The sequence below is a fragment of the Pongo abelii genome, chromosome 15 (genome assembly GCF_028885655.2).
Source record: "Pongo abelii isolate AG06213 chromosome 15, NHGRI_mPonAbe1-v2.0_pri, whole genome shotgun sequence".
Taxonomy (NCBI): domain Eukaryota; kingdom Metazoa; phylum Chordata; class Mammalia; order Primates; family Hominidae; genus Pongo; species Pongo abelii.
Genome location: NC_072000.2, coordinates 22,118,058 through 22,138,265, shown reverse-complemented (window position 1 = coordinate 22,138,265; position 20,208 = coordinate 22,118,058). Strand labels below are relative to the sequence as shown.

At 42.0% G+C, this 20,208-nt stretch overlaps 1 protein-coding gene across 1 annotated transcript in view; it reads left to right on the top strand.

The window, feature by feature from the left end:
• LOC134760000 (POTE ankyrin domain family member G-like) overlaps positions 1-11,018 on the top strand; it is a 41,047-nt gene extending 30,029 nt beyond the window's left edge. The window contains 5 exon segments of the mRNA XM_063715355.1: positions 7,419-7,503; positions 7,506-7,544; positions 8,991-9,158; positions 9,160-9,331; positions 9,334-11,018. Coding sequence (XP_063571425.1) covers positions 7,419-7,503; positions 7,506-7,544; positions 8,991-9,158; positions 9,160-9,331; positions 9,334-10,319 — 1,450 coding nt within the window. The 3' untranslated portion in view covers positions 10,320-11,018.
• Positions 11,019-20,208: the final 9,190 nt, after the last annotated feature.

Genomic DNA, 20,208 nt, shown 5'->3' with positions numbered 1-20,208 from the left:
ATGTACAGGTTTCCATGTCGTACACTAGTATTTAACCTGGACAGGAGGAAGGAGTAGGAAACTTTCTGGTGAATACGGAAGAGCAAAGAGCAGCAGGTCAACAGGAATGACTAATTTTTTCTATGCATTTTTAATGGAATATTTACGTAGGACGTTTTTAGCAGGTAATTGGATAATCAGCATCTATAACTCACATCCTACTAGTTCAAGATGGATTAAAGACTTAAACATTAGACCTAAAACCATAAAAACCCTAGAAGAAAACCTAGGCATTACCATTCAGGACATAGGCATGGGCAAGGACTTCATGTCTAAAACACCAAAAGTAATGGCAACAAAAGCCAAAATTCACAAATGGGATCTAATTAAACTAAAGAGCTTCTGCATGGCAAAAGAAACTACCATCAGAGTGAACAGGCAACCTACAAACTGGGAGAAAATTTTCACAACCTACTCATCTGACAAAGGGCTAATATGCAACATCTACAATGAACTCAAACAAATTTACAAGAAAAAAACAAACAATCCCATCAAAATGTGGGCAAAGGACATGAACAGACACTTCTCAAAAGAAGACATTTATGCAGCCAAAAAACACATGAAAAAATGCTCACCATCACTGGCCATCAGAGAAATGCAAATCAAAACCACAATGAGATACCATCTCACACCAGTTAGAATGGCCATCATTAAAAAGTCAGGAAACAACAGGTGCTGGAGAGGATGCGGAGAAATAGGAACACTTTTACACTGTTGGTGGGACTGTCAACTAGTTCAACCATTGTGGAAGTCAGTGTGGCGATTCCTCAGGGATCTAGAACTAGAAATACCATTTGACCCAGCCATCCCATTACTGGGTATATACCCAAAGGACTATAAATCATGCTGCTATAAGGACACATGCACACGTATGTTTATTGTGGCTCTATTCACAATAGCAGACTTGGAACCAACCCAAATGTCCATCAATGATAGACTGGATTCAGAAAATGTGGCACATATACACCATGGAATACTATGCAGCCATAAAAAATGATGAGTTCATGTCCTTTTAGGGACATGGATGAAACTGGAAATCATCATTCTCAGTAAACTATCACAAGGACAAAAAACCAAATGCCACATGTTCTCACTCATAGGTGGGAATTGAATGAGAACACATGGACACAAAAAGGGGAACATCACACTCTGGCGACTGTTGTGGGGTGGGGGGAGTGGGGAGGGATAGCATTAGGAGATATACCTAATGCTAAATGAGTTAATGGGTGCAGCACACCAGCATGGCACATGTATACATATGTAACTAACCTGCACATTGTGCACATGTACCCTAAAACTTAAAGTATAATAATAAAATTAAAAAAAAGACTTGTCAAAGATCCAAGAATCTGAAAGGTGATGATAAATGTCCATGTGTATCACCATCACTGACAAAAAGTCAGCATCCACAGAATGCAGAATTGGGACAGATGAACTTAATAGATAAAGATGAATATCCTCTTAGGGAACGGTAGTCTCCATGACCTGTGTGAGTCACAGCTGCCAGAAAAGAAAGACAGCAAGGAGCATATGAAGGAAGCACAGTAAATTCAGTCCTAGAGTCCCCTGCTTGGCTTCATGTCATAGTTCTGACTTCTAAAATATCATTTTCTGCAAAATGTGCGCTGTGTTTTTCCCCTCTTGCAGCCTGCAGCCAAACAGAATTCTTTTAACAGGGCATTTCTGTGTTCTTCCTTTAAGCAAAGCAACATATAAATAACAAAAAAGAAGTAAGAGAAAGAGTGTAGTTTGTATAGGCTAGTATTTAACATAAACTTGAGAGTGAGTACCAGGATTATACTTAGAATTTACAGACTGGATGGGAAGACTAGACGGAAATCTAAGGATTGCTGACTCAAACACAATGTGGTTTCTTTGCTTTATTGTCACAGCTCTGAATTCACAACTATTAGTTATATTCATATGCACTATAACTTTATTTTATTTTATTGTATTGTATTTTTATTATACTTTAAGTTCCAGGGTACATGTGTACAATGTGTAGGTTTATTACATATGAATAATGTGTGAGGTTGGTGTGCTGCACCCATTAACTCATCATTTACATTAGGTATATCTCCTAATGCTATCCCTCCCCCCTCCCTCCACCCCACGACAAGCCCCGGTGTGTGATGTTCCCCTTCCTGTGTCCATGTGTTCTCATTGTTCAATTCCCACCTATGAGTGAGAACATACGATGTTTGGTTTTTTGCCCTTGAGATAGTTTTCTGAGAATGTTGGTTTCCAGCTTCATCCATGTCCCTACAAAGGACATGAACTCATCATTTTTTATGGCTGCATAGTATTCCATGGTGTATATGTGCCACATTTTCTGAATCCAGTCTATCATTGATGGACATTTGGGTTGGTTCCAAGTCTTTGCTATTGTGAATAGTGCCACAATAAACATACGTGTGCATGTGTCTTTATAGCAGCATGACTTATAGTCCTTTGGGTATATACCCAGTAATGGGATGGCTGGGTCAAATGGTATTTCTAGCTCTAGATCCCTGAGGAATCGCCACACTGACTTCCACAATGGTTGAACTAGTTTACAATCCCACCAACAGTGTAAAAGTGTTCCTATTTCTCCACATCCTCTCCAGCACCTGTTGTTTCCTGACTTTTTAATGATCACCATTCTAACTGGTGTGAGATGGTATCTCATTGTGGTTTTGATTTGCATTTCTCTGATGGCCAGTGATGATGAGCATTTTTTCATGTGTCTGTTGGCTGCATAAATGTCTTCTTTTGAGAAGTGTCTGTTCATCTCCTTCACCCACATTTTTATGGGGTTGTTTGTTTTTTTCCTGTAAATTTGTTTGAGTTCTTTGTAGATTCGGGATATTAGCCCTTTGTCACATGAGTAGATTGCAAAAATTTTCTCCCAGTTTGTAGGTTGCCTGTTCACTCTGATGGTAGTTTCTTTTGCCATGCAGAAGCTCTTTAGTTTAATTAGGTTTCAATTTTGGCTTTTGTTGCCATTACTTTTGGTGTTTTAGACATGAAGTCCTTGCCCATGCCTATGTCCTGAATGGTATTGCCTAGGTTTTCTTCTAGGGTTTTTATGGTTTTAGGTCTGACATGAAAGTCTTTAATCCATCATGAATTAATTTTTGTATACGGTGTAAGGAAGGGATCCAGTTTCCGCCTTCTACATAAGGCTAGCTAGTTTTCCCAGCACCATTTATTAAATAGGGATTCGTTTCCCCATTTCTTGTTTTTGTCAGATTTGTCAAAGATCACATGGTTGTAGATGTGTGATATTATTTCTGAGGGCTCTGTTCTGTTCCATTGGTCTATATCTCTGTTTCGGTACCAGTACCATGCTGTTTTAGTTACTGTAGCCTTGTAGTATAGTTTGAAGTCAGATAGCATGATGCCTCCAGCTTTGTTCTTTTGGCTTAGGATTGTCTTGGTGATGTGGGCTCTTTTTTGGTTCCATATGAACTTTAAAGTAGTTTTTTCCAATTCTGTGAAGAAAGTCATTGGTAGCTTAATGGGGATGGCATTGAATCTATAAATTACCTTGGGCAGTATGGCCATTTTCACAATATTGATTCTACCTATCCATGATCTTGGAATGTTCTTCCATTTGTTTGTGTCCTCTTTTATTTCATTGAGCAGTTGTTTGTAGTTCTCCTTGAAGAGAGAACTTCCCTTGTAAGTTCACATCCCTTGTAGGTTGGATTCCTAGGTATTTTATTCTCTTTGAAGCAATTGTGAATGGGAGTTCATTCATGATTTGGCTCTCTGTTATTGGTGTATAAGAATGCTTGTGATTTTTGCACACTGATTTTGAGTTTGAGTCAACTTTAAACAGAAATTTTCGTTCAAATGTTGCCTTCCATTAACTATGTTCAAAATGAAACTTTTTAATATTCCAGAATTGTAGACTTAATTTTAAAGTTTTTGTTATGATGAATTGGTTAATAATAGCTCTCAGGAAGATTATTTTTTGATACATCGTCTTAACCAGAAGAGTTCTCTGTATAATTTACTCCTTAAAAATATTTGTTTTGTTTTTCTTTTTGGTATTCTTAGAAGCTTTTGCTCAAGTCCTAACATAATCTCCAGTAGGAGATTCTAGTCTCTTTGTCAGTTCATGTATGTATACGGTAGTGATATTCTCTCTTTTTAAATTCCTTTTCTTTTCTTGTTCACTTTCTTCTCTGAACAATAATACTGATATTCTTATACATTTTTACCTCATTAAAAAGTAGTTACAATTTTCTGCTGGCAAATCCACGTTTTCATATGTTTTGACTAAATACTAGGTTAAAAGTGAAGAAAATTTATCAGATTATTATATTTTTGAACAAAATCATAACTAATAAAAATTGCTATTTTTGAATTATAAATAATGACATTTGGATATTTTAAAAGTAAGGATATCCCACCCCCAATAGTTTGACTTTGTGTTTCCATGTAAATCTCATGTCAAATTGTAATTCCCAGGTGTTGAGAGAAAGATCAGATAGGAGGTGATTTGATCGTGGGGTACATTTCCTCCATGCTGTTCTTGTGATAGTGACTGAGTTCTCACAAGAGCTGATGGCTTCATAAGGGGCTCTTTCCCCTTCACTTCTCTCTCTCTTGCCGCCTTATGGAGAAGGTGCCTGCTTCCCCTTCTCCTTCTGCCATGATTGTTAAGTTTCCTGAGGCCTCCCCAGCCATATGTAACTGTGAATCAATTAAGCCTCTTTCCTTTATGAATTACCCAGTCTTAGGTATGTATGTGTATGAATTACCCAGTCTCAGGTATGTACATATGTATATGTGTGTGCGTATATACATATATATGTGAGAGATATATATATATGTGATATGTATATATATATTTACACACACATACATACATACATACATACATACATACATATTCTTTATTCCACTTATCAGTTGATGGACACTGGTTGATTCAATATCTTTGCATATTGTGAATTGTGCTGTAGTAAACATATGTATGTGGGTGTCTTTTTGAGAGTACAATTTCTTTTATTTTGAATAGATATCCAGAAATGAGAATGCTGGATAAAATGATAGGATCTACTTTTAGTTCTTTGAGAACTCTCCATACTGTTTTCCATAGATTTGTAGGAATTTTTATTCCCACCAGCAGCAGTGTATAACTGTTCTCTTTTCACCACATCCACACCAACATCTTTTTTGATTTTTAATAGTGGCCATTCTGGCTGCAGTGAGGTGATATCTCACTGTCGTTTTATTGTACATTTCCCTGATGATTAGTGATATTTAGCATGTTTTTATATGCTTGTTCACCATTTGTATATCTTCTTTTGAGAAATGTCTATGCATGTACTTTGGCCGCTTTTTAATGGAATTGTTTGTATGTTTCCTGTTGATTTGTTTGTGTTTCTTGTAGGTTATAGATATTAGTCCTTTGTTAGATTCATAATTTGCAAATTTTTTTCCCCTTATATAGGTTGTTGGTTTATTCTGATGGTTATTTCTTTTGCTGTGCTGAAGCTTTTTAGTTTAATTAGGTCTTGTTTATTTATTTTCATTTTTGTTGCATTTGTTTTTAGGGTCTTCATCATAAATTCTTTGCCGAGGCCAAAGTTTTCAGGTCTTAGGTTTAGGCCTTTAATCCATCTTGAATTAATTTTTGTATATTTTGAGAGATAGAGATCCAGTTTCATTCTTCAACACGTGGCTATCTTTTTTTCCCAGCCCCATTTTTGAATAAAGTGTACTTTCTCCAGTGTATGTTTTTGTATCCTTGCTCAGAGTTCATTTGTTTGTAGTGGCCTTATTTCTGAGTTGTCTATTCTGTTCCATTGATCTATGTATCTACTTTGATACCAGTACCACACTGTTTTTGTTACTATGGCTTTAGAGTATAATTTGAAGTCAGGTAATGTGATGCCAACATATTTGTTCCTTTTGCTTGATATGTCTGTTGCTATTCAGGCTCTTTTGTGGTCCTACATAACTGTCAGCATTTTAAAATAATTCTGTGAAGAATGACATTGGTACTTTGGTAGGAATTGTATCGAATGTGTAGACTGCTTTAGGCACGATGGTCATTTTCACAATATCAGTTCTTTCAGTCCATGAACATAAGATGTATTTTCTTTTGTATGTGTCATCTATTATTTTCTTTAGTGGTGTTTTCCAGTTAGCTTTAACACCCATCTTTTTCATTAAGTATATTCCTAGGTATTTCACACTTTTTTGCAGCCATTGTAAAAGGGATTGTGTTCTTGACATGACTCTCAGCTTGGTCATAGTTGGTGTATAGTGGTGCTACTGATTGGTATTCATTTATTTTGTAATCCGTGAGACTTTGCTGAATTCATTTATCAAATCTAGGAGTATTTTGTAGGAGTCTTTAGGGTGTTCTAGGTATAAGATCATATCATTGGTGAAGAGATAGTTTAACTTCCTCTTTTCCAATTTGGATGCCCTTTATTTCTCTTGCCCTGTTGCTCTGCCTAGGACTTCCCAGTTTTATTCTTAATATGCATGAAATAAAAGTAAAATAGAAAGTGATTAATGATTAGTTTATTTCACATCTCTCTCTCATACACAGATAAAATTAATTCAAAGTTCTATGTTAAAAACATAATATTAGACCCTGCCTTGTTCTAAAAGGAATTTCTAAGTAGTTTATAAAATACAGAGGAATCAAGAATATAAGGGGAAAGTGTTTCCAAAAAATAAACATAAAAAGTGTGTGTTAACACATGGGTTCCCAATCCCCAGGCCATGGACCAGTACCAGTCCCTGGGCCTGTTAGGACCTGGGCCACACAGCAGGAGGTTAGTGGCAGGTGAGCAAGCAAAGCTTCATCTGTTTGCAACCACTCTGCATCACTCACATTACTGCCTGAGCTCCTCCTCCTGTCAGATCAGTGGTAGCATTAGATTGTCATAGGAGTGTGACTCGAACCCTGTTGTAAGCTGCTCATGCAGGGGATTTAGGTTGTTCACTCCTTATGAGAATCTAATGCTTTATGATCTGTCACCATCTCCCATCACCCCCAGATGGGACCATCTAGTTGCAGGAAAACAAACTCAGGACTCCCACTGATTCTACATTTTGGTGAGTTATATAATTATTTCACAATATATACATTAATAATAGAAATAAAGTGCACAATGAATGTAATGTGCTTGAATCATCCCGGAACCATCCCCCACCTCAGGTTCCTGGAAAAATTATCTTCCACAAAACCAGTCCCTGGTGCCAACATGGCTGGAGAGAGCTGGGTTAACAGATGTGAGACCCCTTTGCCTTGTGTTGGATTAATGTGCAGATATACATTGTGTGAATGCATCTGATGGCGCCATCTGTCCCTCTAGATCATTTTAGGGACACCTCCAGTATTTCATGAAAATTAAAATTTCTTCTAGTGACGAACAAAATGATATTCAGAAACAACTTTCTGAAGAACAGAACACTGGAATATTACAAGATGAGATTCTGACTAAATCTGAACAAAAGCAGTAGAAGTGGCTGAAAAGAAAATGAATTCTGAGGTATTTTCTTTAGTCATTTTCAAATGTTTTTATATGTGTATATATTTTTAAAAAACTACGTATTTTAGAAATATAAAGGATTTTTAAGTGATATATGTATGTATATATTCTATATATCCTCGGTCATATATCTATATATGTACATATAGCATAAAGCCATGTTCTTAATTCAACTCCATTTGCCTGCAACAGTTGAGTAGTGACCTGCGCAATGGCCTCAATCCAAAGGAGAAGCATTTGATATTTTTCATAAGAATTGATGATCTTTCCATATCAAAAATAAGTTTTGCTGCTAAAAACAAGTTTTCTAGTTTTTGGACATTAGTTTATTTTTTAAAAATATTAATAGAGAAGTCAACTGATTATTTTCACTGATAGGAAAGTAGGAAATGTATAGCTGGGTCAGAGGCCACACTGTGGATGTCATTATCCTTACTTTTGTGGAGAGGAACAGTTTGCTCCAAGTAGTTTCTCATTTCAATGCAAAGAGCTTTGAAAACAATGACATGCCATGATACAGATTTAGTGATAATTTATTGATAAGTATTTTGTTCCTGGAGAAATGGTTCAGTATATTTCCCCTATTTCACACTTATTACTGTTTCAAACGTTATAAAGAGGAAAGAAAAGTTATTGCAATGGCAAATAATCTCATGATTTCTAAGAAAATTTCTCTAAGTTGTATCTTATTTACCATTTGTATTTTGAAATAAAAGGCTTCTTTTGTATTTATATATTTATACCACAGAAGTAACTGTGGTTTTGTGGAGGATCACTAGCAGTAGCATCAGCAGACCTGGGGAAAATCCTGCATCTTGTATATATTTTCTGACCTCTCCTTTTAAGAATCATGATCTTAAATGAATTCAGTACTGTATGTAGAAGTGCAATGCTTAGATACAGATGTTTACAGTGTAGAAGGGTATGATGCTTAGATTTAACAGTTATAAATAAACATAATTTTTATAACTGAGTATAAAAATATTAGAAACATAGAATATCAGTAAAACATTCTTCAGAAAAAGGAACTGAAAGAACTTTGAGAAATTGCTTCTGTCCAAATATATGCATAGCTAAGGCTTTTATGATGGTGTGGTTGATAGGTTAGACATGAGACTGTAAACCCAATCTTAAAAATATAGTCAAATATATTAATCTTCTATTTTATGCCTCTGGTTTTTTGTAACTCACAGAAAGGCTTTTTTAATTCTGAGATTCTAAAAAATCCTCTAGTGATTTGTTTTTCATGGTCTTTAAATAAATATTTAAACTTTTGGAAATTTACACTCTGTTAGGTTTGAAGTTTTGTCCAATATTTTTCCAGTTAAATATCCACGATGGGGATTCTTTCATTATACCAATATACATGTTATTTTTTAATTTCAGAAGAAATCATGATATGTCATTCAACTGAGTGCTAACTAAAAGTTCCCTTTATTTACTTAGCTTTCTCTTAGTCATAAGAAAGAAAGAGATCTCTTGCTTGAAAATAGTACGTTGCAGGAAGAAATTGCCATGCTAAGACCGGAACTAGACATAATGAAACATCAGAACCAGCTAAGAGAAAAGAAATATTTGGAGGAAATTGAAAGTGTGAAAAAAAAAGAATGATAATCTTTTAAAGGCTGTACAACTGAATGAGCTCACCATGGGTGATGATACCGCCGTGCTCCTCATTGACAATGGATCCGGCATGTGCAAGGCCAGCTTTGCAGGAGACAATGTCCCCTGGGCTGTCTTCCCTTCCATCGTGGGGCACCCCAGGTACCAGGGCATGATGGGGGGCATGAGTCAAAAGACTCCTATGTGGGCATCAAAGCCCAGAGCAAGAGAGGCATCCTGACCCTGAAGTACCCCATGGAGCATGGCATCATCACCAACTGGGACGACATGGAGAAGATCTGGCACCACTCCTTCTACAATGAGCTCCGTGTGGCTCCTGAGGAGCACCCAATGCTGCTGACTGAGGCCCACCTGAACCCCAAGGCCAACCATGAGAAGACGACCCAGATCATGTTTGAGACCTTCAACACCCCAGCCATGTACGTGGCCATCCAGGCTGTGCTGTCCCTGTATACCCCTGGCCATACCACTAGCATCGTGATGGACTCTGGTGATGGGGTCACCCACACTGTGCCCATCTATGAAGGAAATGCCTTCCCCCATGCCATCCTGTGCCTAGAACTGGCTGGCCGGGACCTGACTGACTACCTCGTGAAGATCCTCACCGAGCGTGGCTATAGGTTCACCACCACGGCTGAGCGGGAAATCGTGTGTGACATCAAGGAGAAGCTGTGCTATGTTGCCCTGGACTTCGAGCAGGAGATGGCCATGGTGGCCTCCAGCTCTTCCCTAGAGAAGAGCTATGAGCTTCCCAATGGCCAGGTCATCACCATTGGCAATGAGCGGTTCCACTGCCCCGAGGCGCTCTTCCAGCCTTCCTTCTTGGGAATGGAATCCTGTGGCATCCACGAAACTACCTTCAACTCCATCATGAAGTGTGACATGGACATCCGCAAAGACCTGTACGCCAACACAGTGCTGTCTGGTGGCACCACCATGTACCCTGGCATCGCTGACAGGATGCAGAAAGAGATCACTGCCCTGGTGCCCAGCATGATGAAGATCAAGATCATTGCTCCTCTGGAGCGCAAGTACTCCGTGTGGGTCGGTGGCTCCATCCTGGCCTCACTGTCCACCTTCCAGCAGATGTGGATCAGCAAGCAGGGGTATGATGAGTCAGGCCCCTCCATTGTCCACCGCAAATGCTTCTAGGTGGACTGTGACTTAGTTGCGTTGCGTTACACCCTTGCTTGACAAAACCAAACTTCGCAGAAAACAAGATGAGATTGGTGTGGCTTTATTTGTTTTATTGTTTCATTTTTTGTTTTGTTTTTTATTGGCTTGACTTAGGATTTAAAAACTGGAATGATGAAGGCAACAGCAGGTGGTTGGAGTGAGCATCCCCCAAAGTTCTACAATGTCGCCAAGGACTTTGATTGCACATTGTTCTTCTTTTCAATAGTCATTCCAAATATTGTGAGATGTATTGTTTCAGGAAGCCCCTTGCCCTCCTAAAAGCCATCCTACTTCTCTCTAAGGAGAATGGCCCAGTCCTCTCCTGAGTTCACACAGGGGAGGTGATAGCATTGCTTTTGTGTAAATTATGTAATGCAAAATTTTTTTAAATCTTTGCCTTAATACTTTTAAATTGTTTTATTTTGAATGATTAGCCTTCATGGCTCCCCTTTTTTGTACCCCAACTTGGGGTGTATGAAGGCTTTTAGTCTCCCTGAGAGTGGCTGGAGGCAGCCAGGGCTTACCTGTACTCTGACTTGAGAAGAATTGGATGAGTGCACACCTTAAAAAAAATTGAATGGCGAAGCATTAACAAAAACAGTGTTTCAGTACAGTGGACAGCTTAGCATTTTGACAATTGGGAATAAAATGCTCAGTTCTGAACTGTACAATGTAAGACACAAAAAGGAAACACTGGAAATGGAAATTCAATTATGTCATTGTAGACTGGCTACTGCTCTACATGATTGTGACCAAAGTCAGAGAGCTGAAAGAGACTTCTTTCCAGAGAACAAGACATGAACAGGTTTATTTACAGAAAACAATGAATTCTCATATATCTAACCTAAAAGATTACAGATTCTTTCTGAACAAGTCTAATGTAGACAGTAAAATCAACAGGCTAAAAATTAAGCTCCATCAAACAAGATAAACTCTGAGAGAATAGATGGGGCAGGCTGCCATCTTTCCCATTCAGGCAACTTAGTCATTCCAGCCTGAAGGCTTTGGAGAGTACAAACTGACCAGGGGCAGAAGAGATCCCACAGCACAGCATAGCTGCTTTACCAAATCATGGCCAGACTGATTCTGTAAGCAGGCCCCTGACACTGTTCCACCTCACTGGACAGGACCTTGCAACTGGGGCCTCCAGCTACCGCCACCAGCATTCCTTGGCCAATGGAAATTTGAAGTGTTCCTGGGACAGAGCTCCCAGAGAGAGGGGCAGGCTACCACCTTTGCTATTTGGGTGACTAGCCATTCTGGCCTGTGGGCTTTGGAGAGCCCAAAGTGAGAAGGAGTGGAAGAGGAACCTCAGCACAGCACAGCCACACTACAAAAACGTGGCCAGGCTCTTGTTTAAGTCAGTCCCCAACCACATTTCTAATCAGCAGGTGAAGCCTTTCAACCAGAGTCTCCAGCTACCTTCACTGCTGTTCTCTGGCCGACAGAGGTTTCAGGCTTCCCTGAGTCAGAGCTCCCAGGGGGAGGACCAGACTGTCATCTCTCCTGTTGGGGCAACTCAGCCACTTCAGCCTTAGGGCTTCAGAGTGTCTGAGGTGACCAGGGGTGGAAGTGCACCCCCAGCACAGCACAGCTGCTCTAGGAAAATGTGGCCAGACATTTGTTTTAAGCAAGTCCCTGTTCTTGTTCCTCCTGACTAGATAAGACTTCTCGACTTGCCTCCAGTCATATCTTATAGGTGTGTTCATATTGGCAACAAGTTCGTACCTCAGTGGTACAGAGCTCCCAGAGGAAGGGGCAGGCTATCATCTTCCCTGGAAAATACAAGGCAATTAGGGACTGAAGGGGACCCCCAGCATACCACAGCAACCCTACAGAAAAGTGGCCAGACAGTCTACTTGATGGGCAGGTCCTCCTGGCCTGGGTCTCCAGCCAGTCCACCATCAGAGCTATCAAGCGAGTAGCAACTCAGCAATTCCCTCGACAGAGCTTCCAGGAGCAAATGAAATTCTCTCTGCCACTGCCTCTGCAGTGGAACTGCCCTTGCTACCCTCAGAATATCAAGGGAGCAAAGACCCTAAGTGCCTTATCAACACCTCCAATAAGCTGCAGTTGACCCAACGAACAAACCAGTCCATCTCCCACGGGTACCACACACCCCCCACTGCTCATCACCAGAGAGGGAACCGTGGCTTGGGCTCACAGCACAGACCCTCCATCCTGGGCTGATTACGCTAAGTGATTGCTAACTCACATCTCTCTGGGATGGAGCACCCAGGAGACAAGCAGAGTGGTGGAGCAGCAAGTCAGGTGATGTGGAGCCCAGAGGGCAGGGACAGCTATCTCTCTAGGCTCCACTTGCCCTTGTGAGACACATTATCCCAGCGCTTTAGGAATGCTAAGGTCAGACCAGCCCTATCTCATGTGCAAGATTGCCCAGCAGAGATCAGGTCTAAGAGTTCCCCTCTTAAAAAAGGGGATTTGCTTAAAAAAGAAGTCTGGCCATGTTTGTGTAAAGCAGCTAAGCTGTGCTGGGGGATCACTTTTGAGAGAGTTCTCCTCTGAGATCTGATCTCTGCTGGGCAGTCTTGCACGTGAGATGGGGCTGGTCTGATCTCAGCACTCCTTAGTCTGTTTGCCTCTCCCAGGACCCCAGCCTGGCCACACCTGCTTACAGGGCACTCTCAGATGCCCACACCGTAGCTTCCATGCTAGTGGACCATACCTGATCAGTGGACAGCTGCAGCAAGGTGGCCCCCATAGCCACGCACCAGCCTGCACATTACCTCTCCATACTGCAGCCCTTTGTGTGGAAACTTCCTACATTACTTTGCTGTGTGTGTTTACACAGGTGGGTTTTGCTGTACTTGCCCTGACAGCACACGGGAGTGCAGCACACACCCCAACCCACACCAACTGCCATTGAAGACAGAGCCTTGGTGGGCACAGAACCAAGAACCCCACTCCTGCCAGCACCTCACCCTTGAGCTAATGTTGTGCAGAGAAAAAGAGACCTTCTTATACCCTGAGTGACCACTGTTGCTTTGAGGGGCACAGAGAAGGCACCATGGCCTGCACTGGCCAGCAGCCCACCCTGAACCAACACTACCTCCAGTGCAACAGCACACACAGCAAGGAACCCCTGGCCCACACCCCAGCTGTCTTGCTTCCACCACTGGGTGAAAGCCCGCAGGGAGGCAGGGACTTTTGCATCTGTTAGCATTCTGCCACATTTGCCATACTTTGGTCCCTTCAGTGCAGTGGACTCCAAACGTCGAGGAGCCAGAGAACAAAGTTGGGACCCAACACAAGTTCCCCAGAGTTAAAGCACACAGTCCAGGAATTGGGAGATGCACATTGACCCCCCTAAAATCCTCCAAAACAAAGCCAGTTGGTTGAATCCACCTTACACCACAATCAAACCCTCAATATCATCAAATACAATAAAAGAAAAATACCCTGTCCAAAGGTTAGCAACCTCAAAGACTGAAGGTGGATAAGCCAGCAAAGATGAGAAAGAATCTGTGCAAGAACACTGAAAACTCAAAAAGTCAGCATGCCTTCTTTCATCCAAATGACTGCATCAACTCTCCATCAAGTGTTCAGAACTGAGCTGAGGCTGAGATGTCTGGAATGATACAAGCAGGGTTCAGGATTTGCGTAGGAAAAAAGTCTGCATGAAAGAAGTATGTTGTCATGCAATACAAGTGAGCTAAAAATCATTGTAAAACGTTGCAGGAGCTAACAGACAAAACAGCAAGTATAAAGAAGACATAACCAACCTAATACAGCTGAAAAGCACACTACAAGAATTTTCATAATGCAGTCACATGGTGATTGTGTGTGATTGCATTATGAAAATTATTGTAGTGTGTAGGCACCCGAGATTGCCCTGTAAGCAGGTGTGGCCAGGCTGGGGTCCTGGGAGAGGCAAGTAGACTAAGGAGGGCTGAGGTCAGACCAGCTCCATCTCATGTGCAAGACCACCTAGCAGAATAGACAAAGCAGAGGAAAGAATCCCAGAGCTTGAAAATTGGCTTTCTGAAATAAAACAGGCAGACAGGAAAGGGGGAAAAAAGAATGAAAAGGAATGAATGAAACATCTGAGAAATATGGGATTATATAAATGACCAAATCTATGACTGATTAATGTACCTGAAAGAGATGAGGAGAATGGAACCAACTTGGAAAACATACTTCAGAGTATCATTCATGAGAATGTCTCCTACCTAGCCAGACAGGCCAACATTCAAATTCAGGAAGTCCAGAGAACCTCAGTAAGATATGCCATGAGAAGATCATCCCCAAGACACATAATCATCAGATTCTCCAAGGTCAAAATGAAAGAAACAATGTTAAAGGCAGCTAGGGAGAAAGGCAAGGTCACCTACAAAGGGAATTCCATCAGACTTAGCAAACCTCTCAGCTGAAGCCCTGCAAGCCAGAAAAGATATTCAACTTCTTAAAGAAAGGAAATTTCAACCCAGAATTTCATGTCCAGCAAAATTAAGCATCCTAAGTGAAGGAGAAATAAGATCCTTTTCAGACAAGCAGATGCTGAGAGAATTCATTATCACCAGATCTACCTTACAAGAGCTCCTGAAGGAAGCACTAAATATGGAAAGAAAAGATCATCACCAGCCACTACAAAAACACACCAAAGTACACAGACCAGTGATTTTAAAAACCAACCACATACACAAGTCTGCAAAATAACCAGTGAAGAGCATGATGACAGGATTCAATCCACACATACCATTACTAACCTTAAATGGAAATGGGCTAAATGCTCCAATTGAAAGACACAGTGGGGCAAGCTGGATAAAGAACCAAGACCCATTTGAGTATGCCGTCTTCAAGAAACCCATCTCACATGCAGTGCCATACATAGGCTCAAAATAAAGGAATGGAGAAAAATCTTTCAAGCAAATGGAAGACAGAAAAAGGCAGGTGTTGCACTCCTAGTTTTGACAAAACATACTACACCAATAAAGATAAAAAAAGACAGAGAGGGACATTACAAAGGTCATCCTGACCTTTGATAAATCTCATTATTGCTTGATACCAACCTGGGCTATCTTTATTGCCCAAACCAGCAGGATAATTTGCTGAGGTTGTGGAGCTTCTTCCCTGAAGAGAGTCCCTGATCTCCCAAAATTTGGTTGAGATCTAAGGTTGATTTTGCTGTACAACTCCTTTTCTGAGGTTTTACTCATTTCCAATAAGGAAGGCAAGTTTTCCTGCTTCCATGATGATGGAGAGCAGGCACCTCCTTTCCTGAGTTTCAGCTTGCTTCTGACAGGGAAGGTGAGTGTAAGTTTTGTCCAGCTTCTAAGATGGCAGAGAACGATCACCAGCCTGAGCCTTATTTCCAGGTAAGTAGCTGAATTAGAGTTGTGTCTTAAAATTTTTCCTTAATGACTAAAATTTAAGATTACTCACCAGCTGCTTTTAATTTCTCCTTACCATTGGAACACTCAGTAATCATATGAATTGTGCATTTGTTTGTTTTGCTTAACTCTTTTTGTTTGTTTATGTTTGGGGTTTTATTGTTGTTGTTTCACTTTTCTCCCATCTCTTCCTGACTTGGTCAAATCCAAAGGAATGTTCCAAATTGTGGGGAGCAAGGCATCTGAATTGGCTAAAACTCCTATGGCTGCAAAACAATCAAACAAACAAACAAATAAAAAACAACAAAAAAATTCCAGTTAGCAGAAAGTATTTTTTAAAACTTTTTTTTTACATAAATGGTCTCATCTACATAATAAGGCCATCTTTTGTGAACCAAGGCCAAACTGAAGACCTGAAGGAGCAGTGGTGACAACCCAATGTTAATATTCTGACCTGTTCACTACAGAAACCTGAGTTTGGTTCCTAAGTCTAGTTCTTTCTGTTTGATATTTATGTTACTTTTAAAATGTCAGCAGTTTGTCCCAGCTATGATGTGGTAGTAAAAGATTCAAAAGGATTTTCTTTACAAGTTCTATGATTAAAAGCTTAATTAAAAGCAAATTTCTTTTTTTTTAAATTATATTTTAAGTTCTGGGGTGCATGTGCAGAACATGCCGGTTTGTTACATAGGTATACACATGCCATGGTGGCTTGCTGCACCCATCAACCCATGATCTACATTAGGTATTTGTCCTAATGCCATCCCTCCCCTAGCCCCCCACCCTGACAGGCCCCGGTGTGTGATGTTCCCCTTCCTGTGTCCATGTGTTCTCATTGTTCAACTCCCACTTATGAGTGAGAACATGTGGTGTTTCATTTTCTGTTCTTGTGTTAGTTTGCTGAAAATGATGGTTTCTGGCTTCATTCATGTCCCTGCAAAAGACATGAATTCATTCTTTTTTATGGCTGCATAGTATTCCATGGTGTATATATGCCACATTTTCTTTAACTAGTCTGTCATTGATGGGCATTTGGGGTGGTTCCAACTCTTTGCTGTTGTGAACAGTGCTGCAGTAAACATATGTGTGCATGCATCTTTATATTAGAATGATTTATAATTTTTGGGGTATATACCCAGTAATGGGATTGCTGAGTCAAATGATATTTCTAGTTGTAGATCCTTGAGGAATTGTCACACTGTCTTCCACAATGGTTGAACTAATTTATACTCCCACCAAAAGTATAAAAGTGTTCCTATTTCTCCACATCCTGTCCAGCATCTGTTGTTTCCTGATTTTTTAATGATGGCCATTCTAAGTGTGCATGAGATTTTATCTCATTGTGGTTTTGATTTCCATTTCTCTAATGACTAGTGATGATGTGCTTTGCTTCACATGTTCATTGGCTGTATAAATGTCTTCTCTGGGAAGTGTCTGTTCATATCCTTTGCCCACTTTTTGATGGGGTTGTTTGTTTTTTTCCTGTAAATTTGTTCTTTGTAGATTCTGCATATTAGCTTTTTGTCAGGGGGATAGATTGTAACAATTTTCTCCCATTCTGTGGGTTGCCTGTTCACCCTGATGATAATTTCTTTCGTGCTGCAGATATTCTTTAGTTTAGTTAGATCCCATTGGTCAATTTTGGCTTTTGTTGCCATTGCTTTTGGTGTTCTAGTGATGAAGTCTTTGCCCATGCCTATGTCCTGAGTGGTATCGCCTAACACAAGGACATTTCTGTGCCTGAATGCCATATCTCCCAGAACCAGTGCTATCTCCATCAAGCTACCATTAACTTTCTTCACACAATTAGAAAAACTACTTCAAATTTCATATGGAACCTAAAAAGAGCCCACATAGCCAAGATAATCCTAAGCAAAAACAACAAAGCTAGAGGCGTCACAGTACCTGACTTCAAATTATTCCACAAGGCTACAGTAACCAAAACAGCATGGTGCTGGTACAAAACCAGATATATAGACCAATGGAACAGAACAGAGGCCTTAGAAATGACACCACACATCTAAAGCCATCTGATCTTTGACAAACCTGACAAAAACAAGCAATGGGTAAAGGATTCCCTATTTAATAAATGGTGTTGGGAAAACTGGCTAGCCATATGCAGAAAACTGAAACTGGGCCACACCCATACACCTTAAACAAAAATTAAGTTAAGATGGATGAAAGAGTTAAATGTAAGACCTAAAACCATAAAACACCTAGAAGAAAACCTGGGCTACCAACCTCAGAGGAAATGTACCTGTAGCGAAATGCATGGTACAAACATGCATTCCCTGCTTCCTTGAGTGGATGAGGTTGGTGGCTAGTCCAACTACTCCAGGCACACCCTTGCAAATGCAGCTGGTTGCTTTTTGAGCCAGTTTGGCCTTGCCCGGCATACACAAGCCTCACTGCAACAACTGTGCTAAAAATGGAGCCACGCAGAGGAAATGAGCAGCAAGCTTGGGAGCAGGGTATGCATTGCCTTTGGGGCTCCAGTCCATGCCTCAGGGCTCATATGGCACTGCAGGATTCTTGGTTGCCAAGAGGCAGACCATAGACCAGCTTGAGGAGGACTTCATGTTCAAGTGCAGAAAGCAGCCAGGATTACCACCCAGGGGACTTGGCCTTCTGTGGCCCTGGCCAGACTTAAAATTTGGCCCAAGGCAGGACAAGCTCACTCAGAGCAGCGTGTCAGTAGCTGGGGCCTGTGCATGCCAGGCAAGGCCAAGCTGGCTCAAAGAGCAACCAGCCACCACTGCAAGTGTACTCCTGGAGGAGGTGGAGCAGCCAGCAATCTCAGCTACACAAGGAAGTGAGGATGGCCAGGTTCCCACAGCCTGAGTGGCTGCCGCCTGACAGCTGATTGAGCAGAGGCCTGAGGAAAAGCAGATGGCACTGGAGACCTACCTCTAGGGTAGAAGAACTGATGTGCCACGTCTGGCAGCGAGTGAGATTGGTGGCTAGTCCATCGGCTCTTGGCACACCCTTACAGAGCTGGCTGGTTGCTCTTTGAGCCAGCTTGGGCTTTCCTGGCATGCACAGGCCCCAGGTACCGACACGCTGCTCCAAGTGAGCTTGTCCTGCCTTGGGCTAAATTCTAAGTGGCTTAGAATTTGCCCAGCAAGCACAAGCCTCAGTGTAACAGTGGTGCAACAAATGGAGCCACATAGAGGAAACGAGCAGCAGGCTCAGGAGCAGGGTGTGTGCTGCCTTTGTGGCTCCAGTCCATGCCTCAGGGCTCGTATGACACTGCAGGTTTCTTGGTTGCCTAGATGCAGACCACAGGCCATCTTGAGGAGGATTTTATGTTCAAGTGCAGAAAGCAGCCAGGTTTACCACCCAGGGTACTCAGGCTTCTGTGGCCCTGGCCAGACTTAGAATTTGACCCAAGTCAGGACAAGCTTGTGTGGAGCAGCGTGTCAGTACCTGGGGCCTGCACATGCCATGCAAAGGCCAAGCTGACTCAAAGAGGAACCAGCCTCCCTGCAAGGATGTTCCTGGAACAGGTGGAGCAGCCACCACCTCAACCAATCAAGGAAGCAGGGATGGTCAAGTTCCCACAGCCCGAGTGGCTGCCACCTGACAGCTGATGGAGCAGAGGCCTAAGGAAAAGCATATGGCACTGGGGCCCTACCCATAGGGTCAAAGAACTGATGTACCCTGACCGGCAGTGAGTGACGTTGGTGACTGGCCTACCCGCTCCTGGCACACTCTTGCAGAGTTGGCTGATTGCTTTTTGAGCCAGCTTGCCCTTGCCCGGAATGCACAGGCCTCAGTGCAATAACTGTGCTATGTATGGAGCCACATAGAGGAAAGGAGCAGCAGGCTCAGGAGCAGGGCATGCACTGCCTTTGGGGCTCCAGTCCATGCCTCAGGGCTCATATGGCACTGTAGGCTTCTTGGTTGCCAAGAGGCAGACCACAGGCGTTCTTGAGGAGGACTGTATGTTCAAGTGCAGAAAGCATCCAGGATTAGCCCCCAGGGTACTCAGCCTTCTGTGGCCCTGGCCAGACTTAGAATTTGGCCCAAGGTAGGACAAGCTCACTTGGAGCAGCATGTCAATACCTGGGACCTGTGCAAGCCAGGCAAGGCCAAGCTGGCTCAAAGAGCAGCCAGCCACCTCTACAAGGGTGTGCCTGGAGCAGGTGGAACAGCCACCAGCCTGAGCTACTCAAGGAAGCAGGGATGACCAGGTTCTCACAGCCTCAGTGGCTGCCACCTGATGGCTGATGGAGCAGAGACCTGAGGAAAAGTAGATGGCACTGGGGCCCTACCTTTGGGTAGAAGAACCGATGTAGCCTGACCAGCAGTGAGTGAGGTTGGTGGCTGGTCCACCTGCTCCTGGCACACCCTTACAGAGGTGGCTGGTTGCTCTTTGAGCCAGCTTGGCCTTGCCTGGCATGCACAAGCCTCACTGCAACAACTGTGCTACAAATGGAACCACACAGAGGAAACGAGCAGCAGGCTTGGGAGCAGGGTCTGCACGGCCTTTTGGGCTCCAGTCCGTGCCTCAG